Genomic DNA, 22,241 nt, shown 5'->3' on the forward strand with positions numbered 1-22,241 from the left:
GTTTTTATATGTTGGATCACTGTAATGCTATATTTTGTTTTCCTATAAATAAATAATTTTTATTCTTATATCAAGACAAGTGTTTTTACTCTGTTAAGTAACTTTAGTATCTTACATTGTCTGGTAAATTAAAAATTAACAGAAGTAATAGTTGCCTTTAGGGGTAGTACTTACTAAAATATGATTCTCCTTACCCTAAAAATCCTTATTTGGAATCTGGGATGGGGCTAGAGTGTCAGAATTTGTAAATCACCACGGAGCACTAGAATGGAATCCTAAACAGTCTCAAAATTAAGGAGATAAACCTGAAGCCATCAGTGTTCTTGCTAGATTGCTACTGTTTCTCTGTATTGTCTGTCATCTAGTGGTAGGAATGCAGAATACACCAGAACACCCAGGAGAAGCTGTAGGGGCTCAGATGGTTTTTTAATATTAAGAATGCTTACCTACTAGGCTAAAACATTTTGATAATAGGGAACAAAAAGAACAACCTTTTCACCTGAAAATGTAAATCACTGATAATGAATTCTGAGTATTCAAAGAGTATGTGTTTTTCTATTGAGCATTTTTCTGACTTAAACTTTCTTCTGCTCTCATCAGATTTATTTATAAAAGATTGGGTGAAGAGGCAAATGCATAAATAATGATAGATGATTTTAAGAGACAGTACGTTGGACTGATTTGAAAAAGATACTTGTATATTGATTATAATTTTAGAGCAGTTACAGTGATTCCATTAACTAAAACACTTTATTTTGCACTTTTAAAATTAAAGTGTAGACAGTTCAGCAAACTTGGCTTGTTTTCAGCTATGACTTAAGAGGCTAAGTTTCAGCCAGATATTAATGTAGAGTATCTTAGGGTTGACTTTGTTTACTTAGCTTCATCTGAATTCTTATGTATTCCTACTCTCCTTCTACTTCTTTCCTTTCCTGCAGATATAGAGGAGGTCAGTCCTTTTGTTTTTTGTTGCTCTTTAAATAAAGTGTTCTAAAAACACTCAACACTTGACAATTATGTGATATGTCCTATGTATACTGCAGAGTTAGGAATACTTTCTAAATCTTAAATTTTTTATTCCTCTATTTAAAAAAATTGGATTTCTGTGGCGCCTGGGTGGCTTAGTCAGTTAAGCGTCCGGCTTTCGCTTAGGTCATGATCTCGCGGTTCTTGGGTTGGAGCCCCGCATCGGGCTCTGTGCTGACTGCCAGCTCAGAGCCTGGAGCCTGTTTCAGAGTTTGTCTCCCTTCTCTCTGACCCTCCCCTGCTCATGCTGTCTCTCTCTCCTAGAAATAAATAAAAATATTAAAAAAAAAATTGGATTTCTTTGGGTGACTTCCATAAGCACCTGAAATTAGTACTGATATTTTAAAAAAACTTCGTTTAAAATAAATAGGGGTAACTAGATAATGAGAGAATTGGTAATGGTTTGTTTATAGTTACTTTTGTTGAATAGTTTTTAAGAGAAGAAAACCTTTTTTACGTAGTGATTAAAAAAGTCATTTAAAAGCAAAGAAACACTAGGGAATAAACAGGTTAAATATAACATGTACAATCACCAAATTGTAGTTAATCTTTATATTCCTTAGTTTTCGCATGTGTGAATCTTTTGTTAATTTTGCAGAGAACACAGCAATGGAAATAGCATATTTAGTTGTGCTTACATATTGTTTTTTCCTTCAGCTGCAATTTGGTTTGTTTTGTTTTTTAGTAAGATGGGCCTTTGCCTTACTTTCTTTGTGGGTTTTGGAGATAACTTAAGGTTCATCTACCATGGTGAGAGATTGAACTTGTGTTCACAATATTGATCTACTTAATGGAACAGTGGCTACCAGATTTCAGCTGTCATGCCATGCAACTCTGGTGCGTGTATCACCTCTTCCTCACATGCTTGAGGAAATAAAAGAAAACACATGGTTGTCCTTTCTACCATTGATCGTGGTATGCCCCAGAGGACCGGGAATGTCCTCGTGCATTGACTTAGCTCCTTTAGCTTCATGGTACTTTTTATCAGAGCCATTTGGATATCTTTATTTCTTTTAAATACTCTGAAATGCACCCTTCTCTTTTCAAATTAACTCAGTCCTTGTTACTTGTACTAAACATTCTGTAGTATGTGAGTCTTTCCCTAGTTTTTCCCTTCACATTCAGTTAATGAGTTGGTACAGGATTGGTATTTGCTTTGTGACATGAGAGGTGCTTATTGAGATTGTAAAATTAAAGAAATAATAGTGATATAGTTCTTTACGTATTGATTTTGACTTCTGTTCATATATGATTTGGTTGCTGAATAAGTGAAAGTGTTCAGTTGTTCTTACATCAACCTATTTAGGCATATCAGTATATATCAGAAAATATTATACACTTACACTTTTAAAAATGGAATCTTACTCTGTATTGTTCTTTAACATGGCTGTTATTTAATGAACTGTGAGCATTTTCCCGTGACAGCTTTTTTTGCTCTGTACTTGTTGGCCTCATAGCATTTCATTGTCATTTAATGAACTACTTATTGAACATGTCCTCTTACATTGTGACTTAACTCCCTCAGCTTCATAGCACTTTTATCAAAGCCATTTGGGTATCTTTATTTCTTATTAATACTTTGAAATGCACCCTTCTCTCTTCTTTTCAAATTAATTCAATCCCTGTTACTTGCACTGAATTCTATAGTATGTAAGTCCTTCCCCAGTTTTTTACTTTCACATCAAATTAATAAGTTGGTTAAATTTTTAAAACCTTTTTTTTTTTTAAGTGTTTGTTTATTTCTGAGAGAGAGAGAAAGAGACAGCATGAGCAGGGGAGGGGCAGAGAGAGGGGGAGACAAAGAATAGGAAGCTGGCTCCAGGCTCTGAGCTGTCAGCACAGAGCCCGACGCAGGGCTTGAACCCACAATTGTGATCTTAACCTGAGCTGAAGTCAGACAGTCAACCAACTGAGCCACACAGGTGCCCCAAGTTGGTTAGATTTTTTTTTCTTAAGGTATAAGTCAGTCTACAAAGACCATATTTCTGAATTAATTCAAATGGGAATTATGTAAAACATTGTGTTTCACACAGAGTATCCCATAAACTATAAAGATAAAAAGGTAAGTTTCATCTTAATTTGGACCCTACTTTGTGACCCCTTACATGAAAAATTGAGTGGAATAAGATATAAGAACATGCATTCCATTTCTCAAACATTTGACACTTATGACAAGGGCAGATGTGCCTCTGTGTATAATTCTTTTGACTTAAGTCTGATTTCAACTAGTATGTTTTATAAATACTTTCAAATTTTTGCTAAATGAGAAAAGTGTTGCTGATATATTTTAAAAGCAAAAGTTCAGAAATTTGTCTGCTACTGTTTCCTGGCTACTTTTGTTACTGTTTCTTGGTGAATATTTGTCCCTACCTATTTGTACTCCTATCCAGGAAAGATGTCAAAGATCTGATCAGTGAAGCAACATTTTATGATCCACTTAATTTGCCTTCCAGATTGAGTGTATCTCCGGTTTTCTAGATGATTGAAGAAAACTGGTTAAGTTACTGAAATTGATTCTGCAGGCAGTTGCAAAAAGACTATCTTTCACAAGCCCATAGCAATCATACTCAGCAGTAAAAAGCTCACAGCCTTTCATCTAAAATCAAGAGAGAACAAGACAAGAATGCCCACTCTTTGCACTTCTAATCAACATAGTCCTGGAAGTTCTACCCAGAGCAACTAGGCAAGAAAAAGAAATTAAAGTTATCCACATTGGAAAGGAAGAAGTAAGACTGTCACTGTTTACAGATGACATGATGTTATATAGAAAACCATGAATGCTTCATCAAAAAACTATTAGAACTAATAAATTCAGTAAAGTTGCAGAATAAAAAATACACAAAATTCTGTTGCGTTTCTGTGTACTAATAATGAACTAGGGAAATAAAATCCCATTTACAATTGGCATCAAAAAGAAGGAAAATACATAGGAATAAACTTAACGGAAGTGAAAGACCTGTATATTGAAAACTACAGGACTTAATGAAAGAAATTGAAGAAGACACAAATGTAAAGATACTCTGTGTTTATGGATTGGAAGAATTAATATTGTTAAAATATCCCTACCATCCAAAGCAGTCTACAGATTCATTGTAATTCTTATCAAAATTCCAATCCCATTTTTTCAAAGAGATAGAATAATTCTAAAATTTGTGTGAAACTACACAAAAAAACCCCACCACACACAAAGAGCCAAAGCAGTCTTCAGAAAGAAGAACAAGCTGCAGGCATCACACACCCTCCCTGATTTTAAACTATATCACAAAGCTGTAGTAATTAAAGCACTATGGTATTGGGGTGCCTGAGTGGCTCTGTCAGTTAAGTGTCTAACTCTTGATTTTGGCTCCGGTCATGATCTCACAGTTTGTGGGATCGAGCCCTGCATTGGGCTCTATGCTGACAGTGTAGGGCCTGCTTAGGATTCTCTCTCTCTCCCTCTCTCTGCCCCTTCCCCACTCTTTCTCTCAAAATAAATAAACATTTTTAAAAATAAAAATGTTTAAAACAGTATGGTATTGGCCTAAAAGCAGGTTTATAGATCAGTGGAAAAGAATAGAGAGCCTACAAATAAATGCATGCATTATATGGTCAATTAATTTATTACAAAGGAGCCAGGAATATACATTAGGGAAAGGATAGTCTGTTCAACAAATGGTGCTGGGAAACCCGGACAGCCACATGCAAAAAAAACTTGACCACTGTCTTAACCATACACAAAAATTAAATAAAAAATGAATTAAAGACTTGAGTGTAAGACCTGGAATAATAAAGCTCCTAGAAAAAAAACATAGGTGGTAAGCTCCCTAACAGATTTTGGTGATGATTTCTTGAATTTGACACACAAAGTAGAGGCAACAAAAGCAAAAATAAGTGCGAATGCATCATACTAAAAATCTGCACACCAAAGGAGACCGTCAGCAAAATCAAAAGGCAATCTACTGAATGAGAGAAAATATTTCCAAGTCATATCTGATAAGGGGCTAATATATAAAGAATGCATCTTAAAAGCAAAAAACCAAACAGTTCAGTTAAAAAGTGGCTGAAGACCTGAATAGACATTTTTTTTTTTTCAAAGAAAATATACTGATAGCCAGCAGGAATGTAAATAGATGCTCAACATCATTAATCATCAGGGAAATGCAAATCAGAACCTTAGTGAGTTATCACCTCACTCCTGTGAAAGGGACCATTATCAAAAAGACAGATACCAAGTGTTGGCAAGGATGCAGAGAAGAGGGAATTCTTGTGCACAGTTGGGACTGTAAATTGATGTACCTACTGTGGAAAACATTATGGAGGGTCTTCAAATTGAAAATAGAACTATATGATCCATCAATTCCACTTTGGGGTATTTATCTGAAGAAAATGAAAACACTAACTTGAAAAGATGCATACACCCTCATGTTCATTGCAGTATTATGTACGATAGCCAAGATATGGAAAACATCCTAAGTGTCCATTGATGGATGAATACATAAAGAATACATTGTGATATGTATGCACAATGGAATATTATTCAGCCATAAAAAGAATATCTTGCCACAGTATCATGGATGGGTCTCCAAGGCATTTTGCTAAGTGAAATAAGTCTGACAAAGACAGACAAATACTATGTTATCTCTCTTATTTGAGGAGTCTAAAAAAAAGCTTATAGATACAGAGAACAGATTGGTAGTTGCAAGAGGTTGGGAATGAGGGTGGGAGAGATGGGTGAAGGGGGTTAACAGTAGAAAAATGTAATTGATAGAGAACACATCGAAATTTTGAATCCTTTAAACTACATATATATATCAATGTGTTTGACATAAGTATATTATATGTTATATATATACACGTATATATATAAAACACTGAAAAAAATAAAGAGTGGTACTTAATAGTGTTTGTTAAGCACTTCCTTTATATATCCAATAACGTTAGCTAATCGTCAGAACACAAGGTAGGCACACATACACACCAAAAAAAAAAAAAAATAGTTTTCAGAGTGATCATTTTCAAAGAGATAGTAGCATTTGGCTAAATGATTGTTTTGTTTTTTTGTTTTTTACTACTATTTTCAGCCAAGTTTATTTAGTAGAAAATCTACTTGGCTAGAAGCATAGTTTTGGTACAGCCTAGTGAATACCTGTATAGTTGGGAACTTGAAACCTTCTACATTCTGCTAATGGTGTTTGCCTGAGTTGCCGTGGAAGTGAACCCTAAGTGGCTTAAATTTCTAAAGTTGGTGAACTCTGTCTTGGGGTATATGTAGAGGCTTGTGGCCTGCACTAGGAATATGGCTGTAACATGAATGAATCCCTCTGGTAACTGGTTACTACTAAATATTTGATACTTTGCTGAACCGTTTCCCCCTGAATACAAAAATTACTATTTTGCATTTCACTACTTTCTTAAAAGTTTTTTACTGTTTTTGTTTTAAACTGATTAGAAGTTTAGGACTTGCACTAGATTGGCTAATTGGGTGTTCACATGGTATATATGTTTCTAAGCACCCTTATCTTTTACAAAAATTTAATTCTGTTCATAAATTTGTTACTATGTTTAGTAGTGAGCTCGTGTGACCTAACCTTTGGGCAAGTCTTGCCTGTGTTGATGCAATTAATGTCTACTTTACCTGCCCCAGACATTGAAGGGGCATATTAAATAGTAAAAGGAAGAATATTTTGTTTGTATAGTATAGTAGGGATTGATTTCTTCCACTGTCTCTGGGAACATGCTCTTCATTTCCTTCGTAGGCCTATTTTCTTCCTGCCCTTAAATACTAGAAATCTTTATGAATTCTATTCTGTACCTAAAGAATAGATCCTGTATCCCAAATAGTAGTATTTTTGAGTGTGAGGTTTAGGAATTATTATTAATGTAAAATTCAAGAAGGTGTTTAGTTTTTATATTCTGAAGGGAAATAACAAAGAAAACATAAGATGTGTTTTTTATTTTGGAACCCTTTCAATTGGTATAAGGGAGGTTTAATACCAAATTTGTGGTTTTTAAGAACTGAAGTCTTTCAAGTTGAGAATGGGAAAAGCAGTAGTTATCAAGATTCCAATGATAATGCATGATTCTTGTTTGGAATTATTTGCTTTTGGTTAGTCAGAAGCGGGAAGACATTTTCTTCCTGAGTTGTTAGAGCTCAGACTTGGGAAGCATTTTCAAGTTATTGTTGTAGTCGAAACATTGTGCTGAGGAAAAATTACTGCCTGGAAAACTGCTTGAGGTAAAATACTATGAGGGAAGTATAGTCTGTAGAGTTGGTGTAATGATTCAGTATTTCTCCTAGCAGTATTTATATAACTTTGGTTTTGCATTTGGTCTACTCTGGATTTCTAATCTTAGCATGAATGCTTATTTCTTTCTCCTGTTTCATGTGAAGTATTTTTTCCGGTTTCATGTGAAATTTTAGTTTCTGGAGTTATCCTTCAGTTTTTATGTGGTCATTTCTAAAGTATATTATAGTTTTCATAAGCAAGTAAAAACCTTTGTTTGTTAGATATTCTTATTAAATTTGAAATTTGAAAATTTCCACATGTAATGGGCTCAGGTTTGTTTTTTATTCTTTTGGAAATAGATTGTGCCAATAGTCTGAGATTGTTGGTTTTAGTCTGTAAAACTATTTTGGATGCCCATTTAAAAAGTCTTGCTAGGACTTTATATGCTTATAATAATATGCTTATTAAAATGAATCAAAAAGTATGAGTGACCACTATACATGAGGTACTATTCTGGGCCTTTGGAGATACAGCAGAGAACAAAACAGCCCTCGCCTATGGAACTTTTATACTTCCAATATTTTAATTGGAGGAGAAAAACATTAAACACAGTAAGATAAGTTAGGTGGTAAGTTCTCTGGAGATAAGAGTAAAGTTGGATAGTGATGGTTTGGAGGTAGAAGAGTGCCCTGAGGCTTTGTAATTTTGTATAATTATTGAGAAGGGTTCATCTGGTAAGGTGACATTTGAGCAAAGATCTATAGGAATAAAATATGGGAGCAAGAAGTATAGATATCTGAGAAAAGAGTATTCTAAGTAGAAAAAACAGCAAGTCCTGAGCACCTGAGGTAAGAAAGAGAACTTGGCTTTGGGAGGAATTGCGAAGGAAACATAGTGTAACTGAAGCAAAGTGATGCAGAGGAGAGAGCTGATCACAAAGAGATTACAGAGCATTGGTAGAATATATAGATTCTAATATATTGAAAATCCTGTAGTTGTTGAAACTAAAATCTACCCATTTTACTTCATTTAAGGTCAGACTCTATAAAAAAAAAAAAAGTTTATTTCAAGAGAGAGGGGTGGGGCAGAGAGAATCCCAAACAGGCTTTGCAGTGTCAATGTGGTGCCCAATATGGGGCTCAAACTCACAAACTGCAAGATCATGACGGGAGCCAAAGTCAGAAAGTCAACCAACTAAGTCACCCAGGTGCCCCACATCAGGCTCTTCCTAACTAATATAGTAGTTTACTTACCTCTATAATGAAGAGTATGGAAATTGCTAACAAAAATATTTGCAGTCTCCTTTTAAGGTCTCTCAAACTAGTTAGAATAGAATGATTCAGAAGTAAATAATTATAGTGTAGAATAATTCTGTAGTGTAGAATTATGTGTTGGCTTTAGTGACTGGAGACTACCTTAGTATATGAAAGGGAAGACTTGATTCATTTCGAAGAATGAGCAAGAATGTAAAGATTTAGGTGTGAAACAGCAAGGTACATCACAGAAAACTGGAAAGTGATTCTGTTTTGGAAGCCAGAAGTCAAGAAGGGAGGATATTGACAAGGCCAGAATGTGTGCAATCCTGTAAGTAGTAGGGATGTCACTGAGGTTAGGCAGTGACAGTGTTGTGTTGTAGATCATTCTTTGGTCAGTTTAGAGAATGTTTAGGGGAGTGAGGTGAGGGAGACCCCAAATCAGAAGTGAAGAAGTCAGTCCAACGTTTCTCAGTGGGGACAATTTTGGGTGGAACAGTTTTATTTATTTAAAAATATTTTGGGGTGGAGGTGCCTGGGTAGCTCAGTCAGTTGAGTGTCCAACTTTGGCTCAGGTCATGATCTCACAGTTCATGAGTTCAAGCCCCATGTCGGACTCTGTGCTGACAGCTCAGAACCTGGAGCCTTCTTTAGATTCTGTGTCTCCCTCTCTCTCTCTGCCCCTCCCCTACTCGCTCCGTGTCTCCTTCTTTCAAAAATAAATAGAAACATTAAAAAATGTTTTTAAAGTAGGCTCTGGGCCCAGCATGGGTCCTGAACTCATGACACTGAGATCAAGAGTCACATGCTCTATCTACTGAGCCAGCCAGGTGCCCCAACGGGTAGAGTAGTTTTAAATTATGAAGTGCTTATTGTGCATTGCAAGACAGTAGTCTCCCTCATCGATCGATATTAAATGCCAGTAAAAACTTTCAGTGTGTTAATCCCCCTTCCCCACTTTCTGAATACTTTCAGGAGAGGTGGTAGAAATAAGTAGGACTTGAATTCTGGCTTCAGCAATGATAGTGAAATGGAGTGGAACAAGTAGAATTGCTGGAGATTTAGGAGACTTGGTTATTGATAGGCTGTAAGGAGTATATGTAAACACACAGGAGCACCTTTGGGGTAGTATTGTGACAAATTTTGTGACAGATTCAGTTTTGAAAAACTAAAAAAAGATTCTGAGGTGTATAAAATGACTTGATACCATGAAAGGGAAGTAACCATTATATTTAAGAATTGAATAGCTTATCAAGGTAGTTTCTGGAAGGATATAGAAAAATATAGATATATCCAGATAAATGGAGGAAAAAAATTAAGAAGATAACTTCTTATAATTGGGTTCAGAACTTGATCAATGTGCTTCAAGTTCTAAAGAATTCAAAAGGAGCAAGACAGCTATGCCTTGCCCTCATTATATTTTAAGAGGCAGAGAAAGCTTAGCTTTGGGAATAAGGTGTACATGATACCTTTAGTGCTGTAGGACAGGTATGAAGCACTGTTCAAGAAGATTCAGAGAAGGCAGAGATCGAATTCTGTTCTTTACTATGAGAAAATGAACCATACACACCAAATTGTGAAAGCACTATTTAATTTTTGTTGCAAGTATGAATTGTGAAAGCCTGTGTCATTCTTCTGTTCCGCCAGCACTCTGTTAGACTGTTTTGTGTTTTGTTCTTTAAGCATTGTTGGCTAGGGTGACTGCTTATCTAAAATTCATTTGTTTATTAAATGTTACTTTGTATACTAATTGGACCTATTAGAACAAACATTTTTGAAAGATTGTGAGCAGTTAAATGGTCATAGTTACATTGGTGTTTCTTGCTAGTGATCAAGGTCAAGTTAGGTCACTTGAATTTTTATTTAATCATTATGTGCTGAAGATTAAAAGTGGATAAACTTTTAATGAATAACTTTAATTTCTTTCCCTTTATCATAGTTATACTGAGATATTTATACATTTCTTTCTTATATGTACATTAAAAGTGAGATGACTCATTTTTGGTCTTCCTTTCTATAAATTGGATCATATTTTATATTTTCTTCATTGAATCTGCCAATAATAAGCTTTAAGCAGATTGAAGGTGAAACTCTGAGGTCTGTTAAGAGCCACCTTTTTCTTTTTCCCCAGTTTTGGTGCTGAAACAATTGTGTATTAAACCATTCTATAGTTATGCTCTCCCACTTGAAATATAAAATTGGAAATTAGATTGCTTTAACTGTTTTCAGAGTAATAGCAAATAGAGTTCCTGGGTCGTTTCTTCTTGCAAATTTATGCAACAAGAAACTTCAGTTCATTTCCAGTTTTGTTAGTATTAGCTAGTTGAAACCAGCTAGTTTAACTGAGCTAACTCAGTAAAACAGAAGGGTGAGAACAATGAAAATTCTATATAAACAAACCAAGATCCCACCCACTCACAGACCACATATCTGTTCCTATCTTCCTTATAGTACAAACAGCATTCTAGGAGAATGTTAATAAGAGTCTTTTGACCTTCAGTTTGTTTGTGCTTCCATATGTCTAATTTTTTTTTTTTTGAATGGTAGGGATTAATAATACTGACATTGTAGCTCTGAGGGTTTATGAGTAATAAGAGAACTGAAAGTTCTACAGGGCCTTGAAATAGTTTCTTTCGAGATAAATAGTTGAGGGTGAATTACTCTGAGGAAGTTTGATTTACTTAATGGTATTGGTCCTTTATGTAATCCTAATCAGTATCTTTCTAATCAATATTATCCTTCCTAATGAGTATTACTTCTCAGTGGTCTCAATTATTCTCCTAAGAGATTTTTTAATAACCTCTCCAAACTGTCTATTGTTGCTCAACTGTTAGATTTTTTACCTGTTATCATGCACATCCGGCATTAATAATAAATTAAAGCCAGAGAGTAAATCTTTTTTTTTTTTTTATTGCAGACTTAATTCAGTGTACAAACGAGATGAATGTGAACATCCCACAGTTGGCAGACAGTTTATTTGAAAGAACTACTAATAGTAGTTGGGTGGTGGTCTTCAAATCTCTCATTACAACTCATCATTTGATGGTGTATGGAAATGAGGTAAGCCAAATTTTTGGTTAACAAGCATACTGGTGTGATGACTGATTATTCAGCTTGCTTCACTCATGGAAACTTCAGGAATGGCTTCAGTAACCAAATAATACAGGTAAAAAGGACAAGGTGACAAGGCAGAAATAAAATTGTAGATTCTGCAATTTGAGGTAGGATGGTGGGTCAAAGCCCAGAGGACTTTCAATAATGGGATCAAGAAGCAGGGATTAATGCCTAGAGGTAGATTCCATAAGTAGCACTGGTTTTTGCAGGGCTTGTGTATAGACTGTATGTTTGTCTATATCCATTTGCTTTATTATGGCCAATCAGATTTCTGCCTGATTTTATATAGTTGTCTTTGGAACCACTTTGTCTAGTTCAAAGCTGTTATATTGAGGACTAAAATAGCATTTGCTAAGAGGGACTGATTAAAGAGTGCCTTCTTAAGCAGAGAAGTGTTTCAAGCCTAACTAAAGTCTTCATTACCTGAAAGGGTAACAAAAAGATGCATAAGCTTCTGCATTTTAAAGTTTGGAGAGAATCATGTTTTCCATGATAGGCTAGTAGCTGATTTTTGAGTTCTTACCTCAGCCCAGTTTTCTCAGCCCAGTATACTTACTTGCAAAATTGAGTTAAAAGCCACATTTAAAATTGTGTTACAAGAATATTTGAATGCAACTAGGTAAATCTACATGCTTAGAAGTCTACATCTTAGGAAAAATACAGCCTACTGATTGTTGAGAGATGGAGTGTTGGTATTAGACTTTTGAGCAGAATGACTTTCTGACATCCATCACTTTATTCATTTGGGGCTTTTTGGTGCTAAAGCTCTGCTATCATCTTGGGCAGATACCAATAGAGCATCATTAAATTAATTTAGAATTAAAGCCAGAATTTACCTACAACTTCATGGTTGCAACAGATCTTACTATATGTATGTTTTGTTGTTCTCTTCTGGTCCTTGTCCACAAGTGAGTTTTTAATAACTGTAATCATAATTTAGGTAAAATATTATATTTAGCTTTTTTATATCTTGTCACACCATAAGCATTGCCATATTCTATATTTTTTGTATTTATCATCTTTAGTGACAGCTTAATGGATCATATATTCCCTAATTTTCTTAACTTTCCTCGTCCTAGAAATTTAGCTTTCTAATCACTGTTAACAGCAGCATCACACTGGATGACTTTATTTTGTAGGTTTAAGAGTTATTCCCAGAAGTTACTTGAAATATGATTGCTCAGTCAACAGACATGACCATTTTTAGGACATATGTTACTCATATGTTGCTTTCTAATTTATTGTAAGCAGTGTACAGAGTCACTGTACTTTAATGTAACTTGAAGCATTTTTATCTTAACTAGGATAACAGTTTCTACTTTTTTGGGGACTGTGTTTACTTAAGGTCATGATCATTTTTTGTGAAGAATTTCAGGCTTATATAGTATTTTTCACTTTTTAAAAAAATGTTCATTCTTTAAAAAGAAAAAGCCACAAATATAACCAATTAGAATGCTAGCTAAAAAGGATAACTATTAGTCGTGACTTTCACGGACTGTAAATAAGGTGATAATAGTAGACACAAAACCTTGATAAAGGTAAGGAAACAGAAAGTTGACTGCCATTCCTTACAGGTGACTGATAGGAGAAAGATAGCATTTCATTGTGGTTTTTAGATAAACTCATGTTTATTTTCCTTAAGCAGCTAAGAAAAATTCAGTACTCTTCTCATTGGCAGGTTTAGTAGTCTGTGAGAGAATATGCATAGGATTTTACTATGTTGTGGGGATGAGAATACCATAGGGTAGGGAAGAGAGTGATCTCCTTTCCTGCCCCTGCTAGAGGACATTTGTTGCACGTGATGGGGTTGCTATTGGCACCTGTAGGTAGAGAGGCCAGGAATGCTTTTAAACATTACAGTGCACAGGACAGGCTTCCCACAATAAAGAATTAGCACAGCTTATGAAAATCATGGGGTCTAATATGGTCTTAGGATATTTTAATACCTTTTTGAAACAAGTTGTTTTAGGATAAGTGATGAAACATCAGTCTTTGATTTATAAATTGTTTTTCAAAATCCTGGCTTGGCAGTTTGGGGTGAACACAGATGAAAAAGATTGAGTTAAAGAAGTGTTGATACATACCCTAATTGATAGTAACCCTCTGCATGAATTTAAAAAAAAAAAAAGGAAATCTTAAGGGGAAGTGAAATTGAAAGGAATTAGCTCTCTGTTTTAGAGGTTGTATATAAAGGAAAGTTAAAATAGTGTTCTGTGGTAAGCACTTTGGAGAAAATTTTGACAGTATTTTGAGAAGATGAACTTTTGCATACATGCTGACCCAAAAGTTTATATCATGAGAAACTCTTGTAATGTTTGCACATGGAGACTAAGTACAAAGATGTCTGTGAAATGTGGTTAATAATAGTGAAGTTGGAAAGAACTTAAATATCCATGGAGAAATGGGTACATAATGATATAGTAGGTCATTGAAATACTAGAACATCACTTAAAATGAATGAACTGGATCTATGTATATTAATTAAACTTTTTCTTGGGAAAAAGTTATTAAAAAGCATATTGGAAAAGAATAAGTACAGTATGATTTTTCTGTAAATTTAAAATAGAAAAATAATGTACAATTTATAGGTTGTATATATAGAAAAATTGTAAAAATATGTGTGAGAATGATACATACCTACTTCAGAAAAGTATTGCCTTTGAAGAGGAAAGGAAATGAGATTGAAGATCTCATGAAGAATGAAGATTATATGGCTTAGAGAGTCTTTAATGTTTTGTTTCTCTAAGAAAATCTAAAGTAAACATGGCAGTTTGTTTAATCTGGACAGTGGGTGATGGGAGATGTCTATGTAATACTGTTCTCTTGTATGATTACAGGTATTTTGTTTAAAAAAGGTCATAAAAATTGGGTCACCAGGTAGATGTATTAAAGAAAAGATGCCACTTGAGTGTGATTAGCTCTAGCCCTAATATGCTGCAGTAAAGCCAAAATTTCTGGTTCCAGGTTAAAAGTGTCTACTTCCTTTTAGATGTTAATACTGAAGCCATGAGTATTAGGCTTTAATAAATTCCTGTGTGCTAGTGAAAAACATGGATTATGTTTTTAGGTTTTGTAACTAGTTAATAGGAAGACTGAGGATGAGAAATTTAAGCTAGAGAAGCTTAATGGAACGTGTTATAAACACAACCCCCCCGCCCCCCCCCATTCTCAGATTAGACTTTGTTAGATGGCATTATCTTAATTTGACGTAATACTTGTTTGTTTGTTTTCCAGCGTTTTATTCAGTATTTGGCTTCGAGAAACACATTGTTTAACTTAAGCAATTTTTTGGATAAAAGTGGATTGCAAGGTAAATACACCTTATGCATTATAGAAAATCAGCCTTGTATGACGATTACCGTAGAATTGAATGCTGTCTTTTAGAACATGTGCTGTGGAGGAATTTCATACATTAGTGAAAGATGTAGGGAAGAAAAACTGTTTTAATGTGGAGATTAAGATTGATTTTAGCACTTGACACTTAGAACTCTAAGAAATAGAATAAGATTGAGCTTTCAGAGAATGGACTGCCCGATTTCAGTCCCATCTCTACCACTTACCAACTGCATGAACTTGAGCAAGTTACTTCACCTCTCTTCATCTATAAAGTCAGGAATAATGATAACACCTACCCTGTAGGGTCATGAGACTTAACCTAGTTAATAATTGTAAAGTGCTTACAACAGTGCCTGGCATACAGGAAACACTAGTAAGTATGAGCTTTCATTGTTACTGTTATTATTTTATGCCATATTGCAAGAAATGTAGTTGGGGATATCATACATTTTAGTAGCAACGGTAAGTATTGTATATTGTTCAGATGAATTGCTCATTGATGCTCACACCTGTTATTTGTTTATTTTACTTTTAATTCAGTAACTTGAGATTGCTATGTTGTTGTACTCCATGCACATTCTGTCTTACTGGAATCTATTGTACTTACTTCCCGAACTAGGCCTTTAACATTGTACAATGGCAGCTCTAGGAATAACATCACAAAGAACATACCAACTGATTGGGAATATTCAATAAGTAATAGGGCTCAATCTGGGAAACGTTTTTAGAGAAGGGAAGATTTTATGCTGGGCTTTGAAAGCTAGATAAGGACATTGGTTGGTTTAAGCAAAGGTACACATGAAAGAGCATGGGATATTTAAGATTAATTATAGAGCAAGTGAATATAAATAGAATGTATGGATGATATATTGGAGAACATGTAGCGACAGATAGCCCTGTAGAAGCTGTTTGGGGCCAAAATCAGACACAAAAAATTTTGATAGAGTAGGGATTTTATAATGCAGTGAGAAACCATCAGGTTTTTGAGTAAAGAGAAAGGGGAGAAGGACTATGTTTTATAAGGAAAGTGTTATACCTAAATACAAGTTGAATTATAGTGATAAAGTCTTGAAGACATTAAGACTTTTCTCATCTTTTTTCTTGGCCATCTAGTAGAATGTTTTCGTCATTTAGTAGAAAGTTAATGACCTGAATTGTGGCTTTTGTGGAGATAACATCAGTGGCATTTAGTGACTAGCAGTGTTTGGGTTAGGGGCTGTCCAGTTCAGTACTTGTTCACTTTTGGGAATTGGAAATATTAATTAGAATGCATCAGATACCCTATCTTCCAGAGATTTGGGAAGGCCAGTAATCTATATATAGAACTAAGTGTTATAAGATTGATTTTATTTTGATAATAGATATAGTGATGCAAGTAGTTAAATTAAACACTAGAATCACTTTTTCAAATAAAACCTTAATTAGAAACCAGAAATGTGTAACAGATAAAACTAGAGCTGATCTCTTTTCAGGGATGTGAATGGAACACTACTTATCTTTTTATTTCTGTTTATTTGAACTTTAAGAGTCTGTGGAAAATAATTTGCAAACCACTACTGTAAAGCAAAGTATATGCATATATACAAATGGAGTTTTTTGGTGTCTTCTTAGCTACTAATTTTCCACTTAAGATGGAAATTAAGCACTTCTAGTACTGAGATTTTAGGATTTTTATTCCTTTTATGTAGGGAACATTTTTTAGGCCTTTTGCTTGAAGCTCCTATTCTGAAGAGATTATAAAGATAAAACTGAAACAATAATTAGAAGTATGTAATTCAGTGGTTTTGACATTTAATTTTGGCTGCCATATCATTTGCTGGGTGGAGTCTGGTATATTTTATTATATTTTATAATACATATGTACTGGGTATATATATATAAACATAAATAAGCTTCCAGTCTAGTGAGTTAGACTAGTACTAGTGTACATCAGATTGCTAGTAACTGTACATGAAGAATAACATGGAAACACAGAGTTCAGGGAAGTGTCAGAGATTGAGAGATGGTAGGTATTTCTCCTAGCAGGAGGATGGAGTAAAGTTGATTAGAGGGTATTTGGTATTTTTGAAGTAGTAGAGATCATGAAATAAAATGAAATTTGTTGGTGAAGATGAGCTAAAATAAAATGGACCTGCTTTTTTAATCAGGAGGAAAAATTTATAGACATCCTTGATCCAGGCAGTAACTAAAATATAAAATTGTTGTTTTAATGAATTGGTTATATCTTACGTTGCTGAAGTTTTCAAATCTTGTGATTATGATGAAAGAAAATCTTAGAGAAAGTTTTACTGAAAACATCCATATCATTCTTTCTTATTATGCCTTAAACTTGCATATTGCCATTTCTTTCATCATACTATACAGTAATTTTTTGTACTTTTTATAAGGTTGGCACATATAAGTTTGGTTGTTCCAAATAATATATAACTGAAGATTTCTTAAGTATGAAAATTATTGCTTACTGATTTGAAGAGAGGGGCTTATGGTATGTTCAGTTCGAGTTAGTAGATTAACAGATCGTATTTAAGAGAATATGGTTTTCCAAATTCCTGTAGGAATGTTGATCAGAAGTATAATAAAAATATTATTTTAGTGAAATTTAGAGGGAGGATTTACAAAGCTACCTATGACATACCTGACTTAAAACGTGTGAAGTCTTAGAGGTTTTAATGTGAAGGTATTCATTATTAGTCACTTAATTTACATTAGTAGACTGAATTGGGATAGCGAGATATTAATAGCCTTTGGATGAAATGAGTTGGTTTTCTAAGCAAATTGGGATTTTAATAATTTATGGAAACATTTTCTATTTGTTTTCTTACAGGATATGACATGTCTACATTTATTAGGCGGTATAGTAGGTATCTTAATGAAAAAGCAGTTTCATACAGACAAGTTGCGTTTGATTTCACAAAAGTGAAAAGAGGGTGAGTTAAGCTTCCCCCCCCTTCTTTTGATATCTATTGGATTTGAATACTTTAAAATGTAAACCATAGAAATTACTAGATTATGAATTACGGAATTTCAGGCCAGTTTAAAATAAGAATTTTATTTTTCTTTCAAGTATATCATATGCTTTGTGTTAGGATTTTTAAAAGCTCTTTCTAATTTTATAACAGTTTTATTGAGATATAATTCACACAACATAAAATTCATCCTTTTGAAGTGTATAATTAAGTGGGTTCTCCTATATTTACAAAGTTGTGTGCTACATCACTATCCCAGAACATTTTATCATTCCTGTAAGAAAAAACCTTATACCCATTACCAATCACTTACCATTTTCCTCTTTTTCCAGAGCCTGACAACTATAAATCTACTTTCTGTCTGTATGGATTTGCCTATTCTGGATATTTTAGATAAATGAAATCATACATTATATGGCCTTTTGATTCTGGCTTTTCTCACCTAGCAAAATGTGTTCAAGTTGTACCATCCTTTTTTTAATGTGGATTGCTGCCTGATACAGCCTGGTATACAGATTTTTCTTAGGATATATGAGAAGACCTTGGATAAAGCCACTAAAGACATTCTTAAGGGGCATTGGTAACCCTTGTAACTCTGAAAGACTGCCTTAAGGGAAATCTGGCTTCTGCAAAAATATTTTTGTGAATGCCTTTCTGAATTTCCCTGCTTCTCAAATATCTAAAGAATTAATGTTTTCTTTAAATTGTTCTTTTGAGGGGCGCCTGGGTGGCTTAGTCGGTTAAGCGTCCGACTTTCGCTTAGGTCATGATCTCGCGGTTCGTGGGTTCGAGCCCCGCGTGGGGCTCTGTGCTGACTGCCAGCTCAGAGCCTGGAGCCTATTTCAATGTCTGTATCTCCCTCTCTCTCTGACCCTCCCCTGCTCATGCTGTCTCTCTCTCTCCTAGAAATTAAAAATATATATATATTAAAAAAATAATAAAATAAATTGTTCTTTTGAGGGACACCTGGGTGGCTTAGTTGGTTGAGTGTGTAACTCTTGATTCAGCTGAGGTCATGATCCCAGGGTCATTGTATTGAACCCCACATCAGGCTCCATGTCAACCACCTCTCCCTCACTTGCACATGCGCTCTCTCTCTCTCTCTCTCTCTCTCTCTCTCTCTCTCAAATAATGAATGAATGAATGAATGAATAAGTATGAAATGTTAAATTACCAGACTGCAATGGAAAATTTAATACAAATGTAAAAGTAACCCCTTAGTTAACTTAAGCATTTTAAAAACTGAACCTCAATGTTCTGTGTCACTATTCCAAATTAATCAGGAGGTGATTAGTTTGCAACTTAATCAAAATGAAATTCCACAGATTTTGTTTCATATATTTAAATACTTTGTCATTTGTGAGATGATAATAGAAGAGTTCATCTTAGAAGTCTGATTCTTAATTTCATTATCCTGTCCAATGAACCTAATTGGGCTTATACTAATACTTCAGTGGAAAGTGTGTTCAGTAAAGCCAGTCTTCAAGATATCTGTAGATTTCAGATTAATACATTTTTTAAATAATAATATTTTTTTGAAGGACTAGTTTTGTGATTGAGGAGAGTTGCTGCATTTCTTTTCTTTTTTTAAAGTTTATTTTGAGAGAGAAAAAGAGTGGGGGAAAGGCAGAGAGAGAGGGAGAGAGAAAATCTCAAGCAGGCTCTGTGCTGTCAGCATGGAGCCCAACATGGGACTTGAACCCATGAACTTTGAGATCACAACCTGAGCCATATCATGAGTGGGACACTTAACCAACTGAGCCACCCAGGTGTCCCTACATTTCTGTATTTAAGAAAAGTGAGAACAGCCTTTAATTATGCGTGATATATTTAATATTGACTTAGGAAATTACTTTTAGAGGATAGGGAAAGTAATCAAGGAGTCATAATGGAGTGAACCAAGAAGCACAAAATTGACATACACAGATACCTACACATGTACATTTATATATAATGTATTAATAATAAGAAAAAATATAGGACATAGGCTGTACGTGGAGAATATAGCAGCACTTAAGATTTAATATATCAAAAAAATTTATTATATCATGACTAGAACCTCAGTGAACTGTTTCAGTCTTGGAGAGGACTTTTGTAATAAATAGTACAGTTACATTTATAAGGTAGTAATTTTTTATGTTTATAAAACTAATACATTTTAAAAACTGAGGCAGGATAGCAACCTATATTATAACTTGTAGGAAACTTATAAGAAAATGTTACGGTTTTAGTATATGTAACTTGCTTTCTGTGTGTAAATAGAAATAAATATATGTATGAAGACCCATAGAAAATCACACAACAATTGGATTATATTATTTGAAGACTGCTTTCCTTCCCTCTTGTGTATTTTAGATATTATCAGTCTGTCCTCAAAGATCTCATCTTTTGAATGGCTGTAGCATTCTGTTCTAGATGTACATTTGATTTACTCTCATTTTTTATCTTTTTTCTTTAAAAATTTTTTAAAAATGTTTTATTTTTGAGAGAGACAGATAGAGACAGTGTGAGCAGGGGAGGTTCAGAGAGAGAGAGAGAGATACAGAATCCGAAGCAGGCTCCAGGCTCTGAGCTCACTGTCAGCACAGAGCCCAACACAGGGCTCAAACCCACAAACCCTGAGATCATGACCTGAGCCGAAGTCGGATGCTTAACTGACTGAGCCACCCAGGTGCCCCTCTCATTTTTTATCTTATAAAAGCAGTGTATCCTTTTGACCCTCCTTTTATATATTTGTATTTTTTAAAACTTTATTTTGAGAGAAAGAGTGCATACATATGGTAGAGGGGCAGAGGGAGAGGGAGAATCCCAAGCAGGCTCCACACTGTCAGCATGGAGCCCAGCACAGGGGTTAAATGCATGAACTTTGGGATCATGACCCAAGCCAAATCAAGTCGGATGCTTAACTGAGCCACCCATACTTCCCAATTATGTATCTGTATTCTTTTTTTGTTTTGTTTTAATGTTTATTTGAGAGAGAGAGAAACAGGGCATGAGCAGGGCAGGGGCAGAGAGGGAGACACAGAATATGAAGTAGGCTCCAGGCTCTGGGCTGTCAGCACAGAGCCCCATGTGGGCCTCAAACCCATGAGCCTTGAGATCATGACCTGAGCTGAAGTTGGACACTTAACCAACTGAGCCACCTAGGTGCTCCTATGTATTTGTTTTTTTTTTTTTTTTTTTAATTTTTTAATGTTTTATTTATTTCTGAGAGAGAGAGAGACAGCGTGAGCAGGGGAGGGTCTAAGAGAAAGGGAGACACAGAATCTCAAGCAGGCTCCAGGCTCTGGGCCAGCTGTCAGCACAGCGTGAACAGGGGAGGGTCAGAGAGAGAGGGAGATAGAGAATCTGAAGCAAACTCCAGGCTCTGAGCGAGCTGTCAGTGCAGAGCCCGACACAGGGCTCGAACCCACAAACCATGAGACCATGACTGAGACCAAGTCGGACTCTTAACTGACTGAGCCCCCCATGTGCCCCTATGTATTTGTTTTCTTAAGTGAAGTTTCATATAGAATAAAGTTTCAGAACTGATAGGTCAAGGGTGATACGCAGTGAGGGTGATAGCACAAGGGTGATAAATTTAACATTTTAATATTAAATACCAAATTGCCTTTTCTAAAAGTTGTGCCAAATTATTGACTTAAATATAGTTATAAATATCTCGTTCACTGTGTTCTTCTTTCCTCCCATAAAAGTATCTCATTAGATATTCATTTTACATTGATTGATTGAATAATTCAATAAATAGTGACACTGAGCTTCTTTCTGTCCTAAAATGCCATTCACACTTTGTTGCCTTTCAGTATCTTTTGACCCCTTCCCATTAGGTATTTTATTCTTTCTTACTGTGTTGAATGTTAAGAGCTCATGGGCTATTTAAAGAAGTCTAGGTGTGAATTCTGCCTTCACTCCAGTTAAAAGAAGAATTTTAGTAACATACTTTAGCCATACTTGCTGACTTTTTAAAAATAACTTTATTTTGAAATAATTTCACTTCCAGAAATACTGCAAGAATAATGTAGGTAACTCCTACATCCTTTACTCAGATTCAGCAGATTTTAACATTTTTTCACATTTGCTTAATCTCAGTGTGTGTATATACTTTTTTCTGAACCATTTGAGAGTAGATTACATACCTCATGCCTTTTTATAGTTTATATCCATTAATAGTTCAGTGCACATTCCTAAGAACAAGCATATATTTTTAATATATCCATCAATTTGCTAATTTTTTACATATCGCACATAAACTGATACTGTTTGTACAGGACAGTAAGTTAAATTAAGACTTCTTGAGGTTGAAGGGTTAGGAATTAATGTCATGGTACGCATAGACATGC

General features: G+C 34.8%; 1 protein-coding gene across 9 annotated transcripts in view; it reads left to right on the forward strand.

Moving 5' to 3' along the window:
• Positions 1-22,241, forward strand: part of PICALM (phosphatidylinositol binding clathrin assembly protein) — a 102,712-nt gene that overhangs the window by 21,987 nt on the left and 58,484 nt on the right. For all 9 annotated transcript variants that reach the window (XM_077778433.1, XM_077778429.1, XM_077778431.1 and 6 more), the window contains exons 2-4: positions 11,403-11,545; positions 14,834-14,909; positions 17,760-17,862. In XM_077778433.1, the coding sequence (XP_077634559.1) occupies positions 11,403-11,545; positions 14,834-14,909; positions 17,760-17,862 (322 nt within the window). The remainder of the gene's footprint in view (positions 1-11,402; positions 11,546-14,833; positions 14,910-17,759; positions 17,863-22,241) is intronic.

This window comes from Crocuta crocuta, unplaced genomic scaffold (assembly GCF_008692635.1).
Source record: "Crocuta crocuta isolate KB4526 unplaced genomic scaffold, BGI_CrCroc_1.0 scaffold1247, whole genome shotgun sequence".
Classification (NCBI taxonomy): Eukaryota; Metazoa; Chordata; class Mammalia; order Carnivora; family Hyaenidae; genus Crocuta; species Crocuta crocuta.